At 39.8% G+C, this 23,490-nt stretch overlaps 1 protein-coding gene across 2 annotated transcripts in view; it reads left to right on the forward strand.

The window, feature by feature from the left end:
• The window catches only part of Fam185a (family with sequence similarity 185 member A), a 52,646-nt gene that overhangs the window by 14,873 nt on the left and 14,283 nt on the right, over positions 1–23,490 (forward strand). The window contains exons 5-7 of one of the 2 annotated variants that reach the window (XM_036182005.1): positions 8,247–8,288; positions 12,607–12,702; positions 16,354–16,488. In XM_036182005.1, the coding sequence (XP_036037898.1) occupies positions 8,247–8,288; positions 12,607–12,702; positions 16,354–16,488 (273 nt within the window). The remainder of the gene's footprint in view (positions 1–8,246; positions 8,289–12,606; positions 12,703–16,353; positions 16,489–23,490) is intronic. The other variant, XM_036182006.1, reaches the window with a different exon arrangement.

Raw genomic sequence — 23,490 nt, forward strand, 5'->3', positions numbered from 1 at the left:
TCAGGGAAGTGGCCTTATAGATAACTTAACTACAGACTAGCTATCTTTTTAATATCTGTGAAAATAAGCTTACTCACAAGCTAACTTAATTTTATTTTGACAAGAATTTGAAAATTATGCTGTTATATATGAAGCTAATATAGTTCTGATTTTTAAAAAGATTTTTATTACTTTACAATGTGTGTGTGTGTGTATGCATGTGTGTGCAGCATGTGCATGCCATCTTTCCAGCCCCAGTAGTTGTGATATTTAAATACATTTTTATAAGAAGAAACAATATCCAAGAGATGAAATGAAAGCAGTATTAATAAAGATGGGATTCTTAGTGGTAACTTTTCATGATAGGAGGGGTAATAGTTAAGTGAAGTAAACGTTTGGGTAGATCAAATTATAGAAACTCTGTGATACTAGTTTTGGGTACAACACATTAATGTGTATTTGTACTGGCAGAGGTCCTCTTAGCAATGTGCTATTTCAGTTATCTTTAAGTGTCTTCTTGTGATGTCCCAACCGTATATCTGCAGAGAGCAGCATTACTTAGTTAATGTTTGTATTATGGAAAGAAAAAGAGAGGATGTAATGGTGAGATAATATAACCAAAGGCCTGTTGGTGGTCAGTGTCATTCTGCCTCTTTATATTTCCACAGAGGAAATGATTCAAATCCAGGTGTATTCTCTGAAATACATGTGAGTAGTATTAAGACCTACTTAGTCCTTGAAAGAAGTACATTCAGTATGTGCACATCTGCTAAATGTCTGTTGGGCCATCTTCCAGGAAGTGTGGGCTTGAACATCTTCCCATAGATGGTCCACTCATGTCATGTCTTAGTAAGGCTGAATATTGATGTCTGTACATTTTGCAGCACTCCCATATTTTACTAGTGACCACAAATTAAGTTGTATTAGAACTGGCTAGTGCTAGTCATGCTAGTCAGTAACAGATCGGCAGGTGGTCTTCTGTTAGAGAAGAAGTGCTTAGGTGGTTACAATAACCTTTGCACCTCAGTTTAATGACTAAGCTCAACAATCCCTACACTGATTACATTACTAAAATAGAGCAGAGCTATATCCAAATAAAACAAATGGTTTTCTTACCGTTTTTGTTGTTGTTCATTGTGCCTTTAGTTCTAGGTAGTACTAATGCAGTAGTGAAATAGTAATAACTTATAATTTCATATTTTAAATGACTTCTAATAAGGATTGCATTTCTATGATCATAATTAAGGCATTATACCTAATGCACCAAGTAGGTTTCAATGTAAAACAGTTCCTTACCAAGTCATATATTGATTGACAAACACTACAGGAAAGTGTGACAGAAATAAATATTGATAGGGACAAGAGTCCAGCCTTTTGCTTTTGTAAAGCCTTTGAATGTTTATTGACTTTAATATGAAGCCAAGTACGCTTCCTCACGTGGCTTAAGTATAGGTCTCTTTTGCACTGCTGTCTCCTGTAGGGTCTCCCTGAGTAGAACACTGAGAATGCAATGTGTTTACTGCAGAGACTTCTTGGGGCCCATGCCTCCCAAGGAAAGGAGAAGCCCCAAGTGCAGCTCTGAAGCTGGCGTGGCTCCTCACCCTTGCCTCAAGTTGTAGTGACGGAAGCTGGAGCTTTATTTCCTGGGCCGTGAGATCCCAGCTGCTCCAGGAAGGAATGTGATCTTGGGCCAAGATGGCTGTCTTCAGTTAAGGCAGTTTCCAAAGAAGACTGTTCATGGAGGGCTGTCTGCCAGCAGTCCTCTCAGCGTCTAAGAAAATAAGCCCTTTAGGTATGATGGGGGCTCTGCATGAGGAATCATAGCCTTTGCTACACATAAATTTATTCAGTCAGCAAAGTTATTGACTGATTACTGTGTGTCAGATTTCAGGGCACCATGAGTGCAGAGTTGGGCAAGAAATGATACCCACCTTTAAAGAACACAGCTGAATTGAAAGGACTTCTGTCTCACTTCCTCAGTCTTCCTCCCACCTATCTCCAGTTGTCCCTTGTCACTCAGTGTCAAAGCAACTTTCTCACAACTCCTTTTGCACTCTGGTGCATCAGTCAGCAATAGGTAGGGGATTTGATTCAGTTGCTCCCATGTTATTCAGCCAGTTTCACCCTCTGTTCTTTGGTCCTCAGTTTGCTTTGGTTGTTTCAGTACAGACAAGAGAGAAGTTAGAAAGGAAACCTTACCCATCTCTTACACCTAGTGCTTTGACTATTTTAAATCACTTAGGTAAGCCAAAGATTTTTGTATCCTCTTCTCTGTTGCCTATCCTCCAGCCTTGTTCCAAGAGCTTGTAGGAATGTGCTTGGAGTGTGAAGGTAGGATGGAGATAGAAAAGCAGGTAAGGTTCCATGCTGCGGACTGGATCTCAGCTGGACCACCAGACCGAGGGAGAACGGGGTGAAGGTACTCAGGATAAGTGGGATTCGGTGAGTGACAGACAGCCACAGACACGAGAGTATGCTGTGAAGCTGCTGCAATTTTACTCAGACCAAGCAGTGAATTTTATACAGTTACTTGAGGAAACATGGCAATCGGCCAGTAGGGTGATAGACATAGAATCAACAATGTAGTTACACACTTTTCTCAGAATGATTAACAGATCTCATGAGTATAGCCTTTACTTTTTCTTTTGTGGTTCCTCATCCGGACAGAGAACATTACAGCCCTAGCTGTAGTTTTCCTTCTACACCTTTGTTCTGTATCAAAATTAAACCCTTTCCATCATTGTTCTAACCATGGTTTCATTTGTGTGAAAATATTTTAACCTTTGCCTGCGGGTGAGAAGGCACCAGGGGGGTCGGTACCTAGCTAATCTTTCCATGAACTGTAACTTATGCCATTCTGTTTTCATACCATTATGATTCACCCATCGGTTCCCATGTGCGTCATAAGCTCCCGTAAAAGGTAATGGCTCTAAATAATTATTATATCTAGGATTAAAGTTAGGGGGTTGCCACCATCGACCCTTGATGAGAAACTCTATTTGTCCCTGAATAATTCTTGTAGAAATGACTAATTCCTGTAACTGCTTCCTCGCAGCTGCTGTCGGCTGCGCGTGTGGATTGCCTATGAGTGCCTGTACCTTTACTTTCATTTTCTCCTCGCTAGAATCTTCATCCTTCTGAATCATGAGTTCTTTCTGCTCTAAATCATTCATGAATTCCCCCAAACTTTTGGGACCCTCATGAACTGTTTGTCTAAGAGCTTGAGTCATAGGTGGGAGTATTGAAGCCACTTTTGAGGAATCATTACTCTCTTTATGGGGCACATCAGGAATATTAAGAGTTAACTTCCTGGAATCAAAACACAAGGAAACAGCAATAATTACAGCTGCAAAGAAAAAAAGACAGAGTGCCAGCCAGCCTCTGCAAGCAGATCTGCATGGTTCCATGTAGCCTGGCACCTTGATTCAGGCAGATTGATGAGGGGTCGCCGGGGGCATAGACCCGAGGGCCGCGAGCCTCCCTTTCCCACGTAACTACTTCATCCAAGGCATTTGTCATGCAGGTGACACCGTCGTAGGCGTGACAGTTCCACACCCTAGGAAGATTCTGAACATAGATTTCAGTGAACCCTTTGTTTTAACTCTGTCAGCAGGTAGTTATGTATCTATGTATATGTGTATATGTATACACACACACACACATACACACACACGTGCTATATATAAACAAGCTAGCTTAGGATCCTTTAACTTGTTTTTATGAGAAAATATGTTGCTATTTCTGAGCATCTTTTAAATAAGTAATAAACTTTTAAAATATATTCTAAGACCTGCCTGTTTAGGATTTATTTAGTGTGTCTACTTTTTTTTTTATGGTTTAAACTGATTTCTCCTTCCAGTTAGAGCTGAAAAAAATCCAACATATAGTTGTTCTAAAAAGCCTTTCTATACAAGTCTGAGTGGAAATTGCCTTTTGGTGAGTTGGGCTAAGTATGTGTCCGTTTCCTCTTCCCATATGCCTCTAGACAGGGGTTTAGAGATGGGGTCTAACTGCAGATGTAGTGTAGAGAGTCCAGCATGTTCTACGGAGGGAGGAGAGAAGCACACCGATATCTGTGGACACTGGCAGTCTGTCATGTCTTTAGTTGTTATCCTCCAGGATTGTGTGTACCTCTGTTCCACCGGTCATTTGTGTACTCAGTCTTAACTATTGCTTGCTGTATCTGATGATGCAGTGACTCCAGGCATGACCTCCAGTGTGCACATCTTACTACCTGGTACACATAGCCATTGAACTTTCATAGGCATCTCAAATTCGACATTTCTGACGTTTTCCCCAATCCTTTTCCAGCTTCCTGAACTCATCCATATTGTCTCCTTTATAGTTTCAAGTTGTGAGGTTACCATGTACCTCACTCCCCATGCTATGAGACTTAGACTTATCTTTAATTCTCTCATCTCCTCTCTCTACTCAGTCACTAAATTTAAGTTTTATACATCACCTAAATGATTCTTTACTCTACCACATCCTCTTCCTTCTGAGTTCTGTCCTTCCTCAGATTCTGTTGCCTTTTGTTGAGGCAGTAGTTCTGCCTCTAGCCTTGCCTTCTTCAAGTCCATCATCCTCATGTAGCAGTAGTGGTTCATTAGAAACATACATTGAACACACTGTTCTGAAGCCCTCTAACTTCCCTCCTGGGATTCTTCCATCTCTTCCAGAGTGATACGAATTCTCATTTTTTCTATTTACACATCTGAGGCCTATATCAGAGCCTTTGATCATAATGACCTGCCTTTTATATTCTATGTGAAATGCTTTTCCCAGTTTTTTAAGTGTCTCTCTCTCTCTCTCTCTCTCTCTCTCTCTCTCTCTCTCTCTCTGTCTTTGTAATCATTTAGTACTTAGGTAAAATATTCTTCCATTATCTCTGGTTTTCCATTATCTATAAATTGTTGCTTAGTTATAAATTCCTCAAGAGAAAGGATCATATTTTGTTTCCAAATTCTTAGCATTTAGCCTTGTGGCTTGTGGTAGCAAGGGCCTTTCTTCCCATCTCTCCCATGTACTACCTCCTCAAAACCATCCAAAGGTGTGGTGGTTTGAAAGAAAATGACCTTCAAAGGGAGTGGTACTGTTAGGAGGTGTGGCCTTGTTGGAGCAGGTGTGGTCTTGTTGGGGGAAGTATGTCACGGTGGAGGTGGGCTATGAGGTCTCATATATGCTCAAAATACTGCCCAGTGTCTCAGACCACTTCCTGTTGCCTACAAGATGTAGTACTCTCAACTAGTTTTCCAGCACCATGTCTACCTGCATGCTGCCATGTCCTGCCATGATGATAATGGACAAAACCAATGAAAATGTAAGCCACTCCAATTAAATGTTTTCCTTTATAAGAGTTGCCATGGTCATGGTGTTTCTTCACAGTAATAGAAATCCTAACTAAGACAAAAGAGCTTTAATTTAAAGGGTCTGTCTAGATCATGAACATGTATGTGCTGTTTAACCATAATCATATTTTTTTGCTGAAGAAAATAGTGTTTATACTTTTTAATTGATTCATTTGTTTTCTCTAATCATGCTAAAATGAAGGGTTCTGAGATGAGAATAACTGTGTTCTTAAATACTGGAATTCTGGAAAAGTGCAACTTTAGAGTATTGGAAAACACATAATTACCATAGGCCATATGCTTCTGACTTCATGGGGAATGAAAATATTTCACTAAATTTGACTCAAATAGTTGATTCATTTATTCTTTCAGTGATCAATATAAAATAGATGAAACTAAAATGTGGATAATATGCTAATAATGCCCATTGTTGAGTTGCATACTTTTATGTATTCTGTTTTATTCCACAAGATAGCTAAGAGAGAAGTTTATTTTGTTATTCTGATGACCTTGGAATATTTCTGTTTAAGGTAGAGATTTTTCTAAATATTTCGTTGTGAATTGAAAATGTTTTTCTGTCTTTTAATATATTTTAATTAATATTTAATTATTTCACTTTCCACTAACTTTTCCTCCCTCAACCCCTCTTATGTTCCCCCATCTCAAATTAATGGCCTACTTTTATTATTGGTGTGTGTGTGTGTGTGTGTCTGTGTCTGTGTCTGTGTATACATACACATTTTTGTTGTTTGTTCATTATTGAAAACAATTTTTTTGTTTGTTTTTTAAGACAGGGTTTCTCTGTGTAGCCTTGGCTGTAGACCAGGCTGGCCTCAAACTCAGAGATCTGCCTACCTCTGCCTCCTGAGTGCTGGGATTAAAGGCATGCACCACCACCTATTTTTGAAATATTCTTTATAACCGTTCTTTAGTTCATAATTTTTTTTGTTTTATTATGTTTTTTTACTGTATAACTCTAATATTCAAGAGGAAAGTTATTAGATATATGTCACTATAATGAGAAGTAGTTTTCATTCCATGTGGATCTTAAGCTTTTGTTTTATAGCTGTAGTAATCATTTCTTCAAGGCTTCTATATCACAACCAATTTTGAGAGGATTGTATTTTCATTTAAAAATAATATTTTGCTACAGTAATTTAAGACTATTTTAAGTGTATAGGGCTCAATTTTTTTGTGTATGGGTGACTGGACTCAGTAGCTATGTGGCTATAAAACTCTTAGTTCTAGGGCTGGGGATTTAGCTCAGTGCTAGAGTGCTTACATAGCAAGCGCAAGGCCCTGGGTTCAATCCCCAGCTTAAAAAAAAAGAATACTTAAAAAAAAAAAAAAAAAAAAAAAAAACCTCTTAGTTCTAGAGTGACCTAGCTGAGTTTCTGATTTAAGATCTCTCATAGAATTATAATCATGACGTTATCCTGGGCTGTGAGCTCTTGTCAGTGTTCAGCAAGGTTAAATATGGCCCCACGCCTACTCAGGACTATTGTCAGAATCCAGCTCATCCTGTTAGCCAGAGGTCTCTTGAAAGGGCAATTGACTGTGTTACAGTTGACTTCCATGAGAATCGCAGGGGACTAGAAATATAGAATCATAATCTTTTTGTAACTTAATCATGGAAATGACAGCCCAGCACCTTTCTCCTTCTGTCTTTGTTAAAGTAAGTCACTGAGGTCTGGCCTGCACATGATGGAAGAGCATACAAAGGGCATGGGTGCTAGGAGGAAGGAATAGTGGGAGCCATTTTAGAGCTGTATGCTTTTGGCTACTGTTCGCATGTGATGGTGAGACTATATTTACTGGGTTTGAAAATTGGAAGAGGGTATATAGAGCAAACCAATGAAGTAATATTTACTTAACACGCTTAACAAGATATTCAAAGCCTTGTAATATCCTAAGACATAAAAATATTTTTTATGGGCTTCTCCATTTAAACCATGTTCTTATTCCTACATAAATGTACCCCTTGTTCTTGTACTCACATGAAGTGTGGTGGAGTGTTAGACCTTTACAACTATTTTTGCCATCATGCATGTCTGAGTACTGGGCAAATGAATCATGTCTTTCTTTTTACTTTTCCCAGAAGTTGGCATACTATTATTTATAAAATATATGAAATAATCTTGAATTAATTGATTAATTTTGAATTAAAATTGAATTGATTAATTTTGAATTCAAGTTATTCCTTGTTTTCTGTAGTTTTAGATGATATTAGAAGAGATGATGTTATTGCATACATTTTGGGGCAAGAAGCTCTGAATTTCTGACTCTAGGAGTACTTGTATCCACAGACACTCATGTGAAGAACAGTCCTGTTTTTAAACTAAGGGGGCTGAGAAGAATGGGTGCAAAACCCTATTGTAATTCTGGAAATATATTCTCATTGCATGGTGGAAAGCTTTGAAGCCTTTTTCTTTGTTAGTTATATGTCTGTGTATTCATTATTGTTATCCTAAACCACTTTAACACTTGGCTCAGAAACTACTTTAATCCAACAGATGTGGCAACTGGCTTGGGGGAGGGGGGCATTTCCACGAAACATTTGTGTTCCTTGGCTAAAACTTGGTTTTGTGTGGTCAAATTAATGAATGATGTTGCTGTTTAGGTTGAAAATGCGTAGGAAGTACGTATGTCAGGGTGTCTTTTCCTCTCCTCCGTGTATAAGTATGATTGTTTTGTAACTATTCTATAAACCTTCAGTGTGAGGAGAGGTGGAGGTTATAGGCCCACAGTCATTTGTTTTAGAACTGTGGCTGGATCTCTGATAGTGACAGAATGACCACAGCAGTAGTAGTAGTACTAAATGACATTGTGGATATGTTGCCTGTGCATTAGGGTTCTTAATAACAGTTCCTTCCACATCACCCCTAGTAATTTCAAACTCTGATTTTCTCTCTTTTGCAGGAAATATCGTATTACAAAGCAAGATGGGTAACATTACAGTGGGTATGTGTCAAGATGCTGGTTGGTAATGGCTTACAACATCTATAGTTGGGATGCTTTATGAAAATCTATAGTTTGTCTCTCAAACCTCACTTAATTATGTAGGTCATGTGTAGACAGGCCAGTATAAATGTGTCTGTTCAGAGAAAATGCCCTGGACCTAGTATTAAGAAAGAAAATTATACAATTTTTCTCAAGTTCTTTAAATAGCTACATTAACTCTTTTATAGAAAGGACTACTGTGTGTGTGTGTATGTGTGTGTGTGTGTGTGTGTGTGTGTGTGTGTGTGTGTGTGTGTGAATTGTTTCCAACACTGTTATTATTTGAAGTCAACCGTTAGTACCCCAATACCTTTCCCATTGTGTTTACTATTAGAGAGTATATTAGTCAACAAGGTTACTCATTTTGTCTAGGAGCTGTCCCCTCTGAGTACCAGAAAGAAAAAGAACAGACATGTAAATAACAAAAGGTGGTTTCAGATCACCCTAACTGCAATGAGGAAATAGGATAATAGGATAGAGATTGCTTATGGAAAAGAAAGTGATTGCAATTAGGCCATCAGGGAAGAAGAGGGACATTTTAATTGAGGTTACCAAAATAACAACTAAAAGGCTTGTAAAATCATGCGTGCAGAGCTCCCACACAGAGGAATGGCAAGAACAAGCCTTAGAAAGGGAAATGGTTTCCTATTCTTGAGGATGTAGTAGGAGTGATGAGAGATGAGGTTGGGACTAGATCTTAGAATCTTGTGTGTATTGCTTATATCACAAGAAGGTTCAGATGGTGGATAGCATATGTTCAAGTTCAAGACAAGACCATCCCACAATTAAAATGAGTGAGCAGGAGAAAGCAGGGATGATGTGCTAGTGGTGGGATGCCAGTGCTGGCAGATTGCTTGCCCACCTCGGCTTTGTTACTTCAAGGCATTACCAAAACTGTGTTTCATCTTTTAAAAAAGTGAATGGGGTTTGCCTCACACATCTCCCAGAGACCTTTTTACCCACTTCTTACTTATGGAATATCTAGAGGGGACCTTGTTGTTCAAATCTTAGCTGGTCTTTTAATAAAAAACCCAGAGCCAGATATTAGGGTGAAAGCTGAAAGATCAGAGAAGCAGAGCAAGCCACAGCCAGCCTTACCTCGCCAACTCCTCAGCTGATCCTGTTTCCTCAGACTTGAGTCCTCACAAAAAAGGGTCTCAGTTGAACTGCCTTTAGTTGCTGTTTCCTCAGGTCTTACACACCTTTCTCCACCCAGCCATGCCACTTCTGGGATTAAAGGTGTGTGTGCTTCCCAGTACTGGGATTAAAGGCATGTGCCACCACTGCCTGGCTCTGTTTCCAGTGTGGCCTTGAACTCACAGAGATCCAGGTGGATCCCTGCCTCCCAAGTGATAGGATTAAGGGTGTGTGCCACCACTGTCTGGCCTCTATGTCTAATCTAGTGGCTGGCTCTGTCCTCTGATCCCCAGGCATGTTTATTAGGGTACACAATATATCACCACAGGACCTCATAGAAAACTTGAAGTTGCCTTAAAAGTTTACCTTTTCAAACTTATGTCCTGTGTATAAAAGCTGCCTGCTCTTGCACTTTGTATAGCTTTAAGAGCATATCAATCAGTCAGAAAACAACTTATTCCTCCTTTATAACTTGAAAGTTGAAATTTAAAAATATTAAAAACTTGATTTGAACATGCTTATCCAATTTTGAGGAAGTTTTCCATTTATCTGAAAGGAAACAACATTTTTAAAATGTTAGTTTCTCAAGCTTAGTTGTTTCCTCCTGTCAACAAAACATATGTTACAGATACATGTGTCTTTGCTTGAGTATAGTGTTAAACTACTGGTTGACATCAGTATTTCTCTTTTGAGTAATTAAAAATAAGACAACTCTGTGGTCTCTGTTAGACAATGGGATCTTGGTTCAGAATTCTAACAACAGATAATTCTATGTGGGAGTCTACGTATCTGTTGTCTGCTCTATATTTTCTGTTCTCTTGCCTACTCCCTTAAGACATCTCCAAGAGCTATAGAACTTCTTCACATAACCTTTAAAGTTATGTGGAATTCTGTGAATAAAGCCTTCATTTACTCTTGGTGATTAATTTTCATTTCAGTAATTTGTATTATAGAAAGTTTGTTTTGCTGCATATTTTTTTAAAATGCAAACTATCAGTTTTTCTAATTTAAAAATTTTGAGAGTTTTATACATGAATACTTGTATTTACATCATTGCTACCCCATTCTCTTACCCTAACAACTCCTCCAGTGCCCCCCTCAAATTCATGACTTCCTCTTCTTTATTTTACACCCCCCCACATGCATATGTATGTATAAATACAGCCTGCTTAGTGCATTTGATGTTGTGTGTGTGTGTGTGTGTGTGTGTGTGTGTGTGTGTGTGTGTGTATGTATCCGCGCACATGTGAGCGCGCACATGTGCATGCATGTTTAGGTTTGACTGGGATCAAACAATTGACTATGGACTCATTCCTGCAGATTTACTGTCCTGTCAGCAGCCATATATTGCCTACATGTAGGGGTGGGACCTTGTGAGATTTGCCCACCCACATTGGAATGTCAGCTGGTGTTATTGTACAGGTCTTACATAAGCAAACATATGTTTGAGATTTCGTGTTTGCCACATAGGTTTTAAATGTCACATGTCTTTTTTCTCTTTATAAAATGCATCTTGAGTCTTTTGACAGCTTTGGAAATGAGACATTAACAAAGCTCAAGACTGATAACGTTCAAAACTTCGTAACTTCTAATTATTTCCCTATGGTAAAGGGAATGAAAGCATTGTTTGTAGATCACCTAACATTCTTGTAGAGTCCCTCTTCCCAGAGAGAGAAAGTCAAACTAGTTTTCAAACACTTTGTTCAAACTGGGATGATACATGTACACTACATAGTTTTTGTTACCATAATACATTTTTTACATGGCTTCTTTTAGGGTTTAATAAGAAGTTTTTAATAGTTTCTCTTGGTACTTGCCTAACAATGACCAGTCTCTGTCTCTTATCATTTACCTAATGTCTTCATTTACTTATATTGATATTTACTTTTGACACTTGAAAACTAATAATTGGAGTCTGATAAAGGACATTTTGGTATTGATTGGAGAAAAATTATTCTAAATAATCTTTGTGCCAGATCTTGAATGATTTACTTCAAAGTCTGATTGAAGTTATTTAAAATTTTAAGAAAAAAAATGTTGTCCTTGTGGATAATATATTTTCTCTCCATATTTTATAAAATATTATTTATCACATAATTTTCACCACAATTCCTATTTTGCTTCTCAATTGAAGTAGTAAAAGCTCTTGATAAAATATGCTTTTAAGAGAGGCTCCTGAAAAGAATGTGCTCTGGCCTTCTCAGTACAGTCAGGCTGCATATTACCTTAAAAGTTTTGGTGGCGATGGGGGTAGGGAAGATGACCCTTAGCACTGATACTTCAAGTCATTCTCCAGTTTCCTTGTCTCTGACTTTTGTTCCCCCTTGACCTTAAACTGTTGTTCTACTGAAAACAGGAGTCAGTGACAACATCAGGAAGTTTGAGTCCATGTAAGGACTAGCTGAGTTATGACTTCCTTATCCTGACTTAAAGATACCGATTCAAATCAGGAACTTACAAAGAAATATTAGATGAATATAGAAAACAGCCTCTCTCCTGTGATGGCTCCACACCCTTGCTGCCCTCCAAGAAGTGCAGTAAGACTTCATGCAGACAACCTGTTACTCTTACTACAGAAGGTTTGCGGAAAGAAAAAAAAAATGTGAAATGTTTTGATTTCTCACTAACTTTGCTCTTTTTTTATAAAGACTGAACACAGGGTAAATGTCTTTTTGGCTAATCCTGGAAGTTTATTAAATTTGCCAATTTGAGAATAAGCGAAATACTTAAGTGATGCTTTCTGGTCTTGACATTGACTGCCAGTTGTTACATGCCATCCTTCCTACAATCAGGTTTTAAGAGATGAGCTCTGGGGCAGGAGAGATGGCTCAGTAGTTAAGAGTATTGGCTGCTCTTCCAGGACCTGGGTTTGATTCCTAGCACTCATGTGGTGGCTTACAACTGTCTGTAACTCCAATTCAGGGGACCTAATACCCTCTTCTGTCTTCTGTGGGTACACAGCATGCAAATACTTGTTTACATTTTGATAAAAATAATGATAAAAATAGTTCTGAGGAAAATACAAAGCTTCACAAGGTTTATAGGTTCTTACCCATATGTCAAAGCAGGGCCTTTTATTTCAAGTTTATAATTCCATTTATTCCATTAAGAACAATCATGGGTACAATTTTCTTTCTCCCAGATTCATCCTCTGGATGTCTAAAAGCCTCAAGCCATCAGGGTGCCATAGATGTTTATGTCAGCCAACTGGGGGAAGTGGCACTGACATCACAGGAAGGTGAGCCAGCTGGGGTGTCACCACGTGATGTGTCCTGTGAGGAGGGAATGACGACGTAATGTTTGGGGAACAGGTGGTCAGATTATCTGTAGTGACTTCAAGAAGCTTTCTTCTATTAGATCCTGCTTAGATCACTGATTATTGAGCTCTCTAAGCCAATCAGAAATCTTTATGTTTAGGACAGCTGGCAGTGACGACAAACTTTCTTTTTGTAGGACAAAGAAACGTGGTGTGATATTTTGACTGGTACTGTAGAATTTCTAATGTTCTGTGTAGATTTTTCAGTTTTGTCATGTAGGAAATAGAGTATTCTTTGTAGGGGAAAGAATCTCTAAATTAAGGCTTTCTTGCCAGCCTGTGTAGACCCTCCCGTTGTCACTGTAGAACAGTAGTCTTCAAGTGTGGTCCTCAAGTGTTCCCATAAAGGTCCCCAAAGCAGACTTCTGATGTACTTGTCTATATAATTTCCCATTGGGTAACTTACTTGAGTTCACATATTTTATTTAAAATTGTACATTTTTTATTCACTGGAAAGCTGAATAGAGTTGTATGCATCTAAATAGTTATCTTAAATATACTTTTCCTTCCTCTGAAAACAAATTCCCTCCGTAGGCATACACATGTGCATGGTAACAAGTGACAGCATAGCTTAGCCATGTGGACTGAGGTGCCAAACGTCAGGACTATACTTCCGTATAAAAGACTTAGAAAGATTAAAAACAATATAGAGAACCTTTTGCATACTGGCTAGGATGGGAACAGTCACAAGGATGGTATTTCCTCTCAGAAATTAGTTCCTGCTGTTGTTCATTTCTATGTCACGTAACAGGCGTCTCTCCAATCAGGATTCTTTACCAGCATCAGTGGAGAGCTACTGAGCATAGGGTAGAACTGGAACTGGTGCTGACACATAGGCAGAATTTCTCAGGATTCTGGCTCGTTGTCTTTAAAATAGGATATGACCTTTGTCTTAGGTTGGGAAGAAAGGGTTTATTAGGCTTCCACATTGCTGTTCATTACTGAAGGAAGTCAGGTTAGGAACTCAAACAGGGTAGGATCCTGGAGACAGGAGCAGAGGCCACGGAGAAGTGCTGCTTACTGGCTTGCTTCCCATGGCTTGCTCAGCCCACCTTATAGACCCAGGACCATCAGCCCAGGGATGGCTTTACCCACCATGGGCTGTGCCCTTCCCCACTGATCACTAACTGAGAAAATGCCTTACAGCTGGACCCATGGATTCATTTCTCAACTGAAGCTCCTCCCTCTGGTAACTCGAGCTGGTGTCAAGTTGACGCATAAAACCTAAAAAGTTGCTAACTTTCTCCTAGTTACTTTTCTGTTGCTGTGGTAAAATACTATGACAAAAGCAACTGATTAAAGAAGTCATTTATTTGGGGCTCACAGTTTCAAAGGGTTAAAGTCCATGATCATCATAGTGGGGAGCATGGCAGCAGTCAGGAAGGCCTGACACTGGAGCAGCAACTGAGGGTTCACATCTTGATCACAAGCAGAGAGGGGCTAACTGGGAAAGGTGTAGGCTTTTGGAGCCTCACAGCCTGCCTGCAGTGACACACCTCCTAATCCTTCCCACAGTTCCACCAACTGGGGACCAAGTATTCAAACTTTGGGCCCCATATCCAGGGCCATTCTCAATTAAAGTCCTAGCCATATAATTTTACTCTCTTATGAAGACCCAAGAGGGAAACTATTAATCATGAATGTAACTAGTAGCAGAATTTAAAACAAGTTTTGAATAAACAGTTCTGTGAAAGTTTTTTCTTGCATTGTACAATAGATAAAAAATCAAAACAAACTGCTTTTTAAAATATTTTTTATATTCAAATATATTCAAAATATTTTTAGTATTAATTATAGCGTTGTTCCAACAAATTGAAAGAACATTTCAATATGAAATATTGAAATGAGATATTGCAACATTTTGTTTTTTCCTACTGCAGCCATGTTCCCGGCAGCTACGAGATAACTAGAAACAGCAACAACTATCTCACCTTCAGGGTTCATTTGCTCAGTGTTGGTTAAGAACCTTGGCGATCTGTTCCAGCTTTGCTGTCCACTGTCTTGCTGTGGCTTCAGGGCCAGCTACTTGAGTGTCTGAGGTCTGCACCCTTTGCCATGGGGTCTGAGGACATATGTTAGAATGCTTATTTGTTGTCCTCATGAGAGTGAACATGATGGATGACCTTATTTAATCCCTTCAGAAAGTCTGTGTTTGAGCTTGGGAGCCAGCTTTGCCTATGAGTGCTGAGATTTCCACTGAACATGTCCTAAGGAAGATGAATAGCCCTCACATAGTATGCTTTCAGTTTGTGGCATTGTTAGAATTAATTCACTTCTGATTTTTGAGAGGATAGTGTTGGCTGGTGATGATACAGTGGTTTATCTACCTGGCTCTCTTCTTTGTATGAATGAGAGTTTGTAAAGCTTGTGTGTGTGGTGTGTGTGCACACGTGTGTGAATGGAGGCCAGAGGAGGATGTTGGGTGTCTGCCCTGTTGCTCTCCACCCTTTGAGACATGGTCTTTCACTGAACCTAAAGCTAAGCTAGCAGCCAGTGAGATTTTTCAGCAGTCCTGCCTCCCACCCTTTCCCCCCCAGCAGTGGGTTACAGCACACATGGGCATACCCAGCTTGTTAAATGAGTTCTGAGATTTGAACTCAAGTCCTCATGCTGTTCAGAAAGGAGTCTTACTCATTGAGCCATCTCTTCAGCCCAGGGGAAGCCCATCTTAACCGAAACTTCCTGGTGCCATGAGTGCAAAGCTGATGTCCAGCAGACTGGAGGGAAACTGTGGCCCTGATGTGAGTGGGTTCTAGAAGGAGGGCTCAGAGTGTCTGCCATCCTGTCTGTCCCAGAGATGAGCTAATGCTGTATGGCAGAAGCTCTACATTTGATGAGAACAGAAGGAAGCTGATGAAGTAGGAGTGTGCTTGTGAACTTGCACTGAGATTGTTTTGACAGGGATTTCACAACTGGTGGAGTACTTTTTTTGACCTATTCCTTTAGAACAGCCAGCAGACTACACTAAAGTAAAGCTGAGTGTGTTTGGCCATCAGTACTTAAAAATCTGACTTTGAAGGAACATTAATCACTGGAATCCAAATAATCTTGTTATTTTTTCCCTACACTCCAGGCACAACTGAGCATACAGGATCTTGTGGTTGAGATGGTAGTGCTCAGTGAGGACATGGGTTGCTGTGTGTGAAACACCAGTGACTGATAGCACAGGCTTCACATTGCACCAAACCTACATTCTGACAGCAGCTGCAGTGGGAACCTAAATAAATCCTCCACTCCAAAACTGGAGTGAAGGACCTGAAGTTGAGATGGTGATTGGCTGGCTCTTGGCAAATGCTCACTGACAGCATCTCCTATTTGTACCATGTGTGGTAAATTACTACTACTTTCCAGTATGGGTGAGTGGGTAGGGATGTTAGCAAAAGAAGAACTAGTAGTTCATAATGTTCTGGTGCCCAATGTTTTCAGAGGGTACTTTGACTGCCTGGGAGAAAGAAAATCCACTGTTGTTTAAGTCAATATGCTGAGGAGGGAAAACAGTAGAGCAGGAGCAATATTTTCAATCAAATTTATAATTTGGTTTATTTGTATTGTTTTATTCTAAATTTACCACAGGTTCTATTACTGTCAAGGCCCCATCTTCTCTACGAGCTTATTTACGGTTGTCAGGGAGAGAGGTGATTGTGGACGAAGAGGCTCATGTTCAGGAAGTGGCCAAAGATCAGAAAGGCGGTGGTGTGACGGTCACAGGTAAGGAGACTGCTTGTGGCTGTGGACGGAGGGTCCTGGGTGAGTGGCAGTGATAATTGCAGTTTCATTCTTTTCTGTTCTCGGTCTGCAGTGTTTGACATTGTTCTCCCGGTGATTATCAGGGACATACTGCAGACACTGTGTTCAAAAACCTCCTTCAGTTTTGGTTGTGAGCCTAGCCTTTCTCTGTGAGTTCGAGGCCAGCCTGGGCTACAGAGTGAGTTCCAGGACAGGCTCCAAAGCTACACAGAAAAACCCTGTCCTCAAAAAACAAACAAACAAAAAAACAACAGCAAAAAAGACCTCCTTCAATCATTTAGGGTCACTCAGTATTTCTGTCCTTATATAAAATGCACTTAAATCCTTTTCCTGGGGGAAAAGTCTAATTCTTGAACTTGAAAATTAACATGTATTATTACACATGCCTTAAATTAACTACATGATTAGACAGGAATCTTGTTTGCTATACACACTGTAAGTTGCTCTTTTGGTATGGCAAATTCTCAGTTCCACAACTTAAATAATTCTTGTACATTTTTCATTACATCTAGCTGCACTAATGGCTATGCTATTTTTAAGTATTAGTTCTAGTGGCTACTGAAATTAATGCTGACATGTCCTTTTAAATTCTAACACAATGTCATCAGGAAGGACCTTGAAATACACTGCATGTGTACATATGCTACAGACTTACCCATGAGATAATGCTAAAGAAAGACTATGAGAGGGTGTTCTTCATAAAGTCAAATTTCACTTTTAAAAAGTTCTTTTTCTAGGTCATGGGAACTAAGAGTGCAATGTGCTTTAAAAAAAAAAAAAAAAAAGGATATCGACTAATAAAAACATTACCAGGTCTGACTCAGTGCCTAGTAGGCAGGATCATAATTACAAGATAAAAATGTGATTAATGTCAGAGTATGTTAATTGTGCTAAGAATCAACTTGAGACTTGGGGTAGGTTGATTTAGTTTGTGTCTTTTAGGTAAGGTCTCCCTGAGTAGTCCAGGCTGGCCAGAATTTATATCCTGCTTCAGCCCACCAAATACCACACACACCTTGTGTAGCCTAACTTGGGTTCATAAAGAGCCAAGAGTCATCCAGTGCTACCTCAGACTTTATAGAGACAGTTATCTTTCTCTAGCCTAGCTCTCTTCCTTTCTGTCCTTTCCTGCTTTTAATTGGACCGTCACTCAACAAACATTTCTGGAGTCAGACACTGCTAGAAGCTAGGAATACAGAAGCCGTACAAAGCTGACCTTCTGCTTCCTGAGGAACTTCCAGTAGGAAAGACACCAGTGCCAGCCAGGTGTATGTTAGAAAGCTGTGTGGTGTGTGTACTGTGTACTGCGCAGGCCCTGCATCTAAAGTAGACAGCATGAGTTGGAGAAAACGGAGTCAAATATAAGAGAACAGGGGGAAAGTGGATTAAAAGGTGGCTGGAAATTTGAGTGAAGTCAGCTGATTTGGATTTTATATTGAGGGTATTGAAAAGCTTTACCCTGAGATTCACATAATCAGGGTTGTAGACGAGAATGATCACTTTAAGTTTCTTGTGGGGAAAAGTTAGAGAGAACAATGGTGGGTGAAAGCACAGCTTGCCAGAGGCTCCAGTGAACTCAGTGGCCTGCCCTCTACAGTAGCTGCCTCATGTTACAATAGGCCTTTCACAATTTGGTGGAAGGAAAAGGCTAGGGAATGCTGTGAGCACACAGACTATCAACTGATTTTTAAAGCTTATTAGCCCCTCTTGTCTTTTTCATGGGTATTTAGTTCCTGAACTCTGGCTCTACTTCCTGAACCAGAAGAGGTTCAGTAGCCAAAGAGAGAGTTCTTTTTTGCTCACTGCCAGAGTCAGGGCCAGCAGAGTTGTCCTGCAGTGCCGCAGGGGTATCCTACAAGGCTGGCTCCTGGTTAATCTGGTGCTGCCTCTGCCAAGTGCATTAGGGTGATAGGACAGGGCCTCAAATGAAGCAGGAGCAGTCTCTCTCAGAGCTGTGTGAACAAAAGCTCTCCTACTCTAGTCACACTCATGCTTTGATTCTTAAACTGCTATGTTCCCAAGGCCAGAGGCTTTGCTTATGAAGTGCAGAAAATAAAGAGCCTGACTCAAGACATCAAATCACATTATTCTTTTCCATACAGAGGTCTAGTTGGAAACCTAATTTTGGAAATAATAAGTAGCTTGACATGTAACTTTTGTTATAAGCAGCTGAACTCAGCTCATCTGGGCCTTCAGCATGGCCTATGAGGCAGAGAAACAGAATACTACCATTATTTCTAAGAGTTCTGGATTATATCTGCAGCCTGACTTCTGGATAATTTCTGTAAGAAGCCTTTCCAGGCAGACTAGCCCCTCAGGCTCAGGCTTTGCTCAGGGTTTTCATGTGTCACCTGTAATTTCGAGATCCTGTTGTATGATTTCCCTCACTCTGGCTGTCGTTGAGAAATAACTTGAGGTTGTATGACTGCTATAGTGGTTTCTAAGTATCCCATTATCACATGCCTTCCTGGGGTCGAAAGGAAGCCTAGGCGCTCAGGCTAAAGCTCTGCTTCCTTGGTGGTGGCATTCTTCGGATTCTGCTCTGTGAGCTCTCCATGTATGGCAAGTTGAACAAGTTGTAAATGGCTTTGGTAATGTCTTTTAAATAAGTTGGTTTCTCTATTGAGTGTTAGAATTCAGTTTCATCAATTTAGATATGAAACTTGATTGTGGTCTATATAACCTCCAAGTCCTGAGATGCCTGTGGTACAATAAAGAATGTTAAAGGAAAAGTGTATTCTGGATTTAAAAAAACCTGACATTTGTCCTGCTTGTCTCGTAGGGAAGCCAGCACTACTGCTCAAGTACATCTCAGTCAAACTGCAGGATAAAACATAAAAAACCATCCACTTAAAGCTCTCAGCGTATTACTATTTAGAATGGAAAACTGGGGCTGGAGAAGAGCTCAGCCAATAAAAGGCTTGCCTTATAATCATGAGTACTTAAGTTTGATTTTAGATTCCATACCCACATATTTAAATCAAACCAAAAACATGGTAGGTAGCAATCTGCTTCTAATCGTAGCCCTGGGGAGGCAGTGACAGGCTGGTTCCTTTGCTCTCTGACCACCCAGTCCAGCCGACTCAGTGAGTTCTAGGCCATTTGAGAAAACCTGTTTGAAAATACAAGGTGGATAGGACCCAAGGAACAATTCAGAGGTTGTCCTCTATCCTCCACATTAGAGGTTAGAAAGAAGTTGAAATGTGACGTTAAGTCCTTAGGTTATATTTTGTAAAATCTAAGGATAGATTCTATTGCTCCAAAAGTGCAGTCTTTTGACATAACTTTTAGAAATAAGTACGGCTTTTAGAATACACAGAAGTAATTTGTTAGTGGCATATGTATATTTAGGATTATATGGGGGAAATTCAGTAACTGAAAACAATATTATCAGGTTTATGTATGTAAGGGCGTTTTTTTTGTTTTTTTGTTTTTGTTTTTTTTAAATATTCACTGATGTTTTGCCTGTATGTTATGTCTATATGAGGGGTCAGAAGCCCTGGAACTGGGGTTACAGACAGGTATGAGCTGACATATGGGTGCTGGGAATTGAACCTGGGTCCTCTGGAAGAGCAGCCAGTTCTCTTAATTGCTGAGCCATCCCTCCAGCCTGTATGCTTTTTAAGCATTTACTTAAATATTTAAATATGCTGATGGAGAGTTAATGTAGGAACTGTTTTCATATCACTTGTGTTCTTATGTTTTATTTCCTTAACAAAGTGTGAGATTTTGTTGATGTCTACCAAAAGGATCAGGTTTTGCTTCTGTTCATTGTAAGCTTTGTCTTTAAAGGCTGCTAGTATTTATATAACATTTTTGAAAAGACAAATCTCCCAGTCAGGATGCAGTTATAGGGATTAAGTTACCCTCTTACCTGAAACAATGACCGAGGAATAATAAAATCCGTTTTTCATCAGTTTTCAAGACACTGACATCAGGCACTTAACAGAAGTGGTCGCTAACGGGTAGAAACAAAGGAGAAGAATGCTGATCATGGCTTTGATGAGTCATCAGGCTACTACTGGGAAAGGGAGCTGCTGCGGACAGGCTCTGGCCGACTCTGAGCTGCCATAGTAACCATGGGCTTTTAGAACTTGGCGTGCATTCTTCTAAAGTTTCCTTTGAGAAGTCAGCCTCTGGTAGGTTTCCCTTTGTGTAGGAATTATGTTCTTTCTTTCACAGCTTCCAGTGCTCTGCTTTGTACTGGGTGTTTTCACTGTGCTGTGCTGTGAGGAGTTTCTTTTCTGGTCCTGTCTATTTGGTGTGCTATGTGCTGCTTGTGTCTGTGTGGGTCTGTCTTCCCTTAATTTGGGAATTTTTTTCTTCTATGATCTTATTGAAGAGATGGTCAGTGACAATCCTGAGGAGTCTTAGCTTTCATCTATGCCTATAATTCAAAGACATGGTCTCTTCTGATGTTCCCTAGTCCCTGCCTGCTCCTTTTGTGTATTTAATTTTTTCATACACTTGCTTGTATGGTCGAATTCCTTTACTTTGTCTTCAGGTCCGACAGTCTTGTTCTCACTTGGTCCATCTAATTCTAAGGCTTTCCCCCAAGTTTTCCAGCTCCATCTTCATTTTGGTGTGTTTGGTATTTCTTTTCTGGTTCAGTTTTCAAATCTTACATTTCCTTCCTTATTTCATTCAGTATGTTTGTGTTTTCTTAGGCATCACTCTGGCATTTATTGCTGTTCTCATTAAGTCCATTGAAGTTTTTTTGGGGAGGGAGGGGATCTTCTTTAAACTTCTTGAGTTCTTTGAAGTTTATGATTGTTCTTTTTAAGTTGTGTTCATCTAGGTAATTTTCACTGGAGAAAAATCTCTATATGAGTGACAGATTTGGGGAGATACACTGTCTTGTCCTGTCATGTGTGGTTTTTGTTTGTTTTCCTTTTTTCCTTCACATAAATATTCTCATTACAGTTTCACTTCCCTGTACTCCACCCAGTTCCTTCCTAGCTCTTCTCCCATCCAGATCCACTCCCTGTCTCTCAGAAAACAAAGAGACTTCTAAGGGATAATAATAAAATATAATATAAAAAAGATAAAAACTAATATATCAGAATTGGACAAAACAAACAGAATGAAAAGAGCCCAAGAGAAACCAAAAGAATCAAGAGACCACTCATTCGCACATTCAGGAATTCCATAAAAACACTAAACTCAAAGCTTTAACAGACACAGAGGACCTCTAGCCGACCCTTGTAGACCCTGTGCATGCTGCCTCAGTCTCTGAGTTCATATGAGCTTTGATCATGTTGATTTAGAGGGTCTTGTTTTCTTGGTGTCCTCTATCCCTTCGGCTCTTACACTCTTTCTGCCTCCTCTTCCACAGGGTTCCCTAAGTCCTGAAGAGAGGGATTTGGATGGCGACATCACATTTCAGGATGATTGTTTCCAAGTCTCTCACTCTCTGTAATGTCTGTGGTCTCTGTATTTGTTCCCTTCTGTTGCAGGATGAAGCTTCTCTGATGATGGCTGAGCAAAGCACTGATCTATGAGTAGAGCAGAATGTCATTAGGAGTTACTTTATTGCTCTTTAAAACAAAAAAAAAAACAAAAAAAAAACATAGTATTTGGTTTTACCCTAGGTTCCCTGGGCTGTCTAGTCTCAAGTTCCTGGTTACTTAAGTCACATCAGACATTAGTTGGTTACTCCCATAAGGTTTGTGCCACTATTGCCCTAGCATATCTTGCAGGCAGAACAGCATTGTAGATCAAAGGGTTTGTGGCCAGGTTGGTGTTTACATTTCTCCTTTGGTAGCATGCAGAATACCTTTCTGTGCCAAAGACTCCAGAACAGGGGTAAAGGTTCTTTGTAGGCAGCAGCTTGACTTCTCCATGTTCAGTGAGTTCTATAGGTGTTGTCTTCAGCAATGGGGTCTTGCTATCAGTTTGGGGAGAGCCACCCATAGTCTTGGCAACAGCCTGGGTTGTTTAGGGGTTCCCATGGGACTCCTTGAGCCAACAGTTCAAGTAAATGTAACCCAATCTGGGTTCATTTGGTGACAAGAGATGCCTAGTTGGGGATCTGTCCTCCCAGACAGATTTTGCTATTTCACTTTGGTGATTATTTGGCCATTTATATGTGGATTTTATTTAAATTGCCTTCAAATAAGTGTATATTTTAGGAAGCTTCTACTATAGTTTCTATACTACCCCTCCTGTAGTCCTTAATTTTAGCTGTTTCTCCCTGTATCCTTCATCTCCCTTTTCCCTCCCACTTCCCACTTGATCCTCCTGTTCCAGCCCCTCCCTCATCTATCCATAACTATCTGTTCTACCTCCCTTTCCTAATGAGATCTATCTGTTTCACCTTGTCTCTTAATCCATACCTAATCTCTATGCATCTATGGATATAGCTTGGTTATCACTGACTTAACAGCAGATATCTACATATAAGTGTATACATACCAAATTTGTGTGTCTGGGTTTGGGCTATCTCATTCAGGATGATTTTTCCCCCTAGTTCCATCCATTTATCTGTGATTTTTTTTTTTAACAGCTGAGTAATACTCTATTGTGTAAATGTACAACCTTTACTTTATCCATTCTTCTGTTGAGGGACATCTAGATTGTTTCCGATTTCTGACTATTATGAATTGAGCAGCAATGAACATGGTTGAGCAAGTGTCTCTGTGGTAGGATGAAATATTCTTTGGGTATATGCCCGAAGTCTTGAGGTAGATAATTCCCATCTTCCTGAGGAGCCGCTATATTTATTTCCGTAGTGGCTGTACAGGTTTGCACTCCCAGCAGCAATGGAGGAGTGTTCCTCTTACTCAACATTCTCACAAGCATTAGCTGTCACTTGATCTTAGCCGTTCTGACAACTGTAAGATGAAATCTCAATAGTTTTGATTTGCATTTCCTTGATGGCTAAGGATGTTGAACATTTCTCTAAATGTTTCTCAACCATTTGACTTTCCTATTTTTGAGAATTCTATTTTAAATTGGGTTGTT

The sequence above is a fragment of the Onychomys torridus genome, chromosome 3 (genome assembly GCF_903995425.1).
Source record: "Onychomys torridus chromosome 3, mOncTor1.1, whole genome shotgun sequence".
NCBI classification, from domain to species: domain Eukaryota; kingdom Metazoa; phylum Chordata; class Mammalia; order Rodentia; family Cricetidae; genus Onychomys; species Onychomys torridus.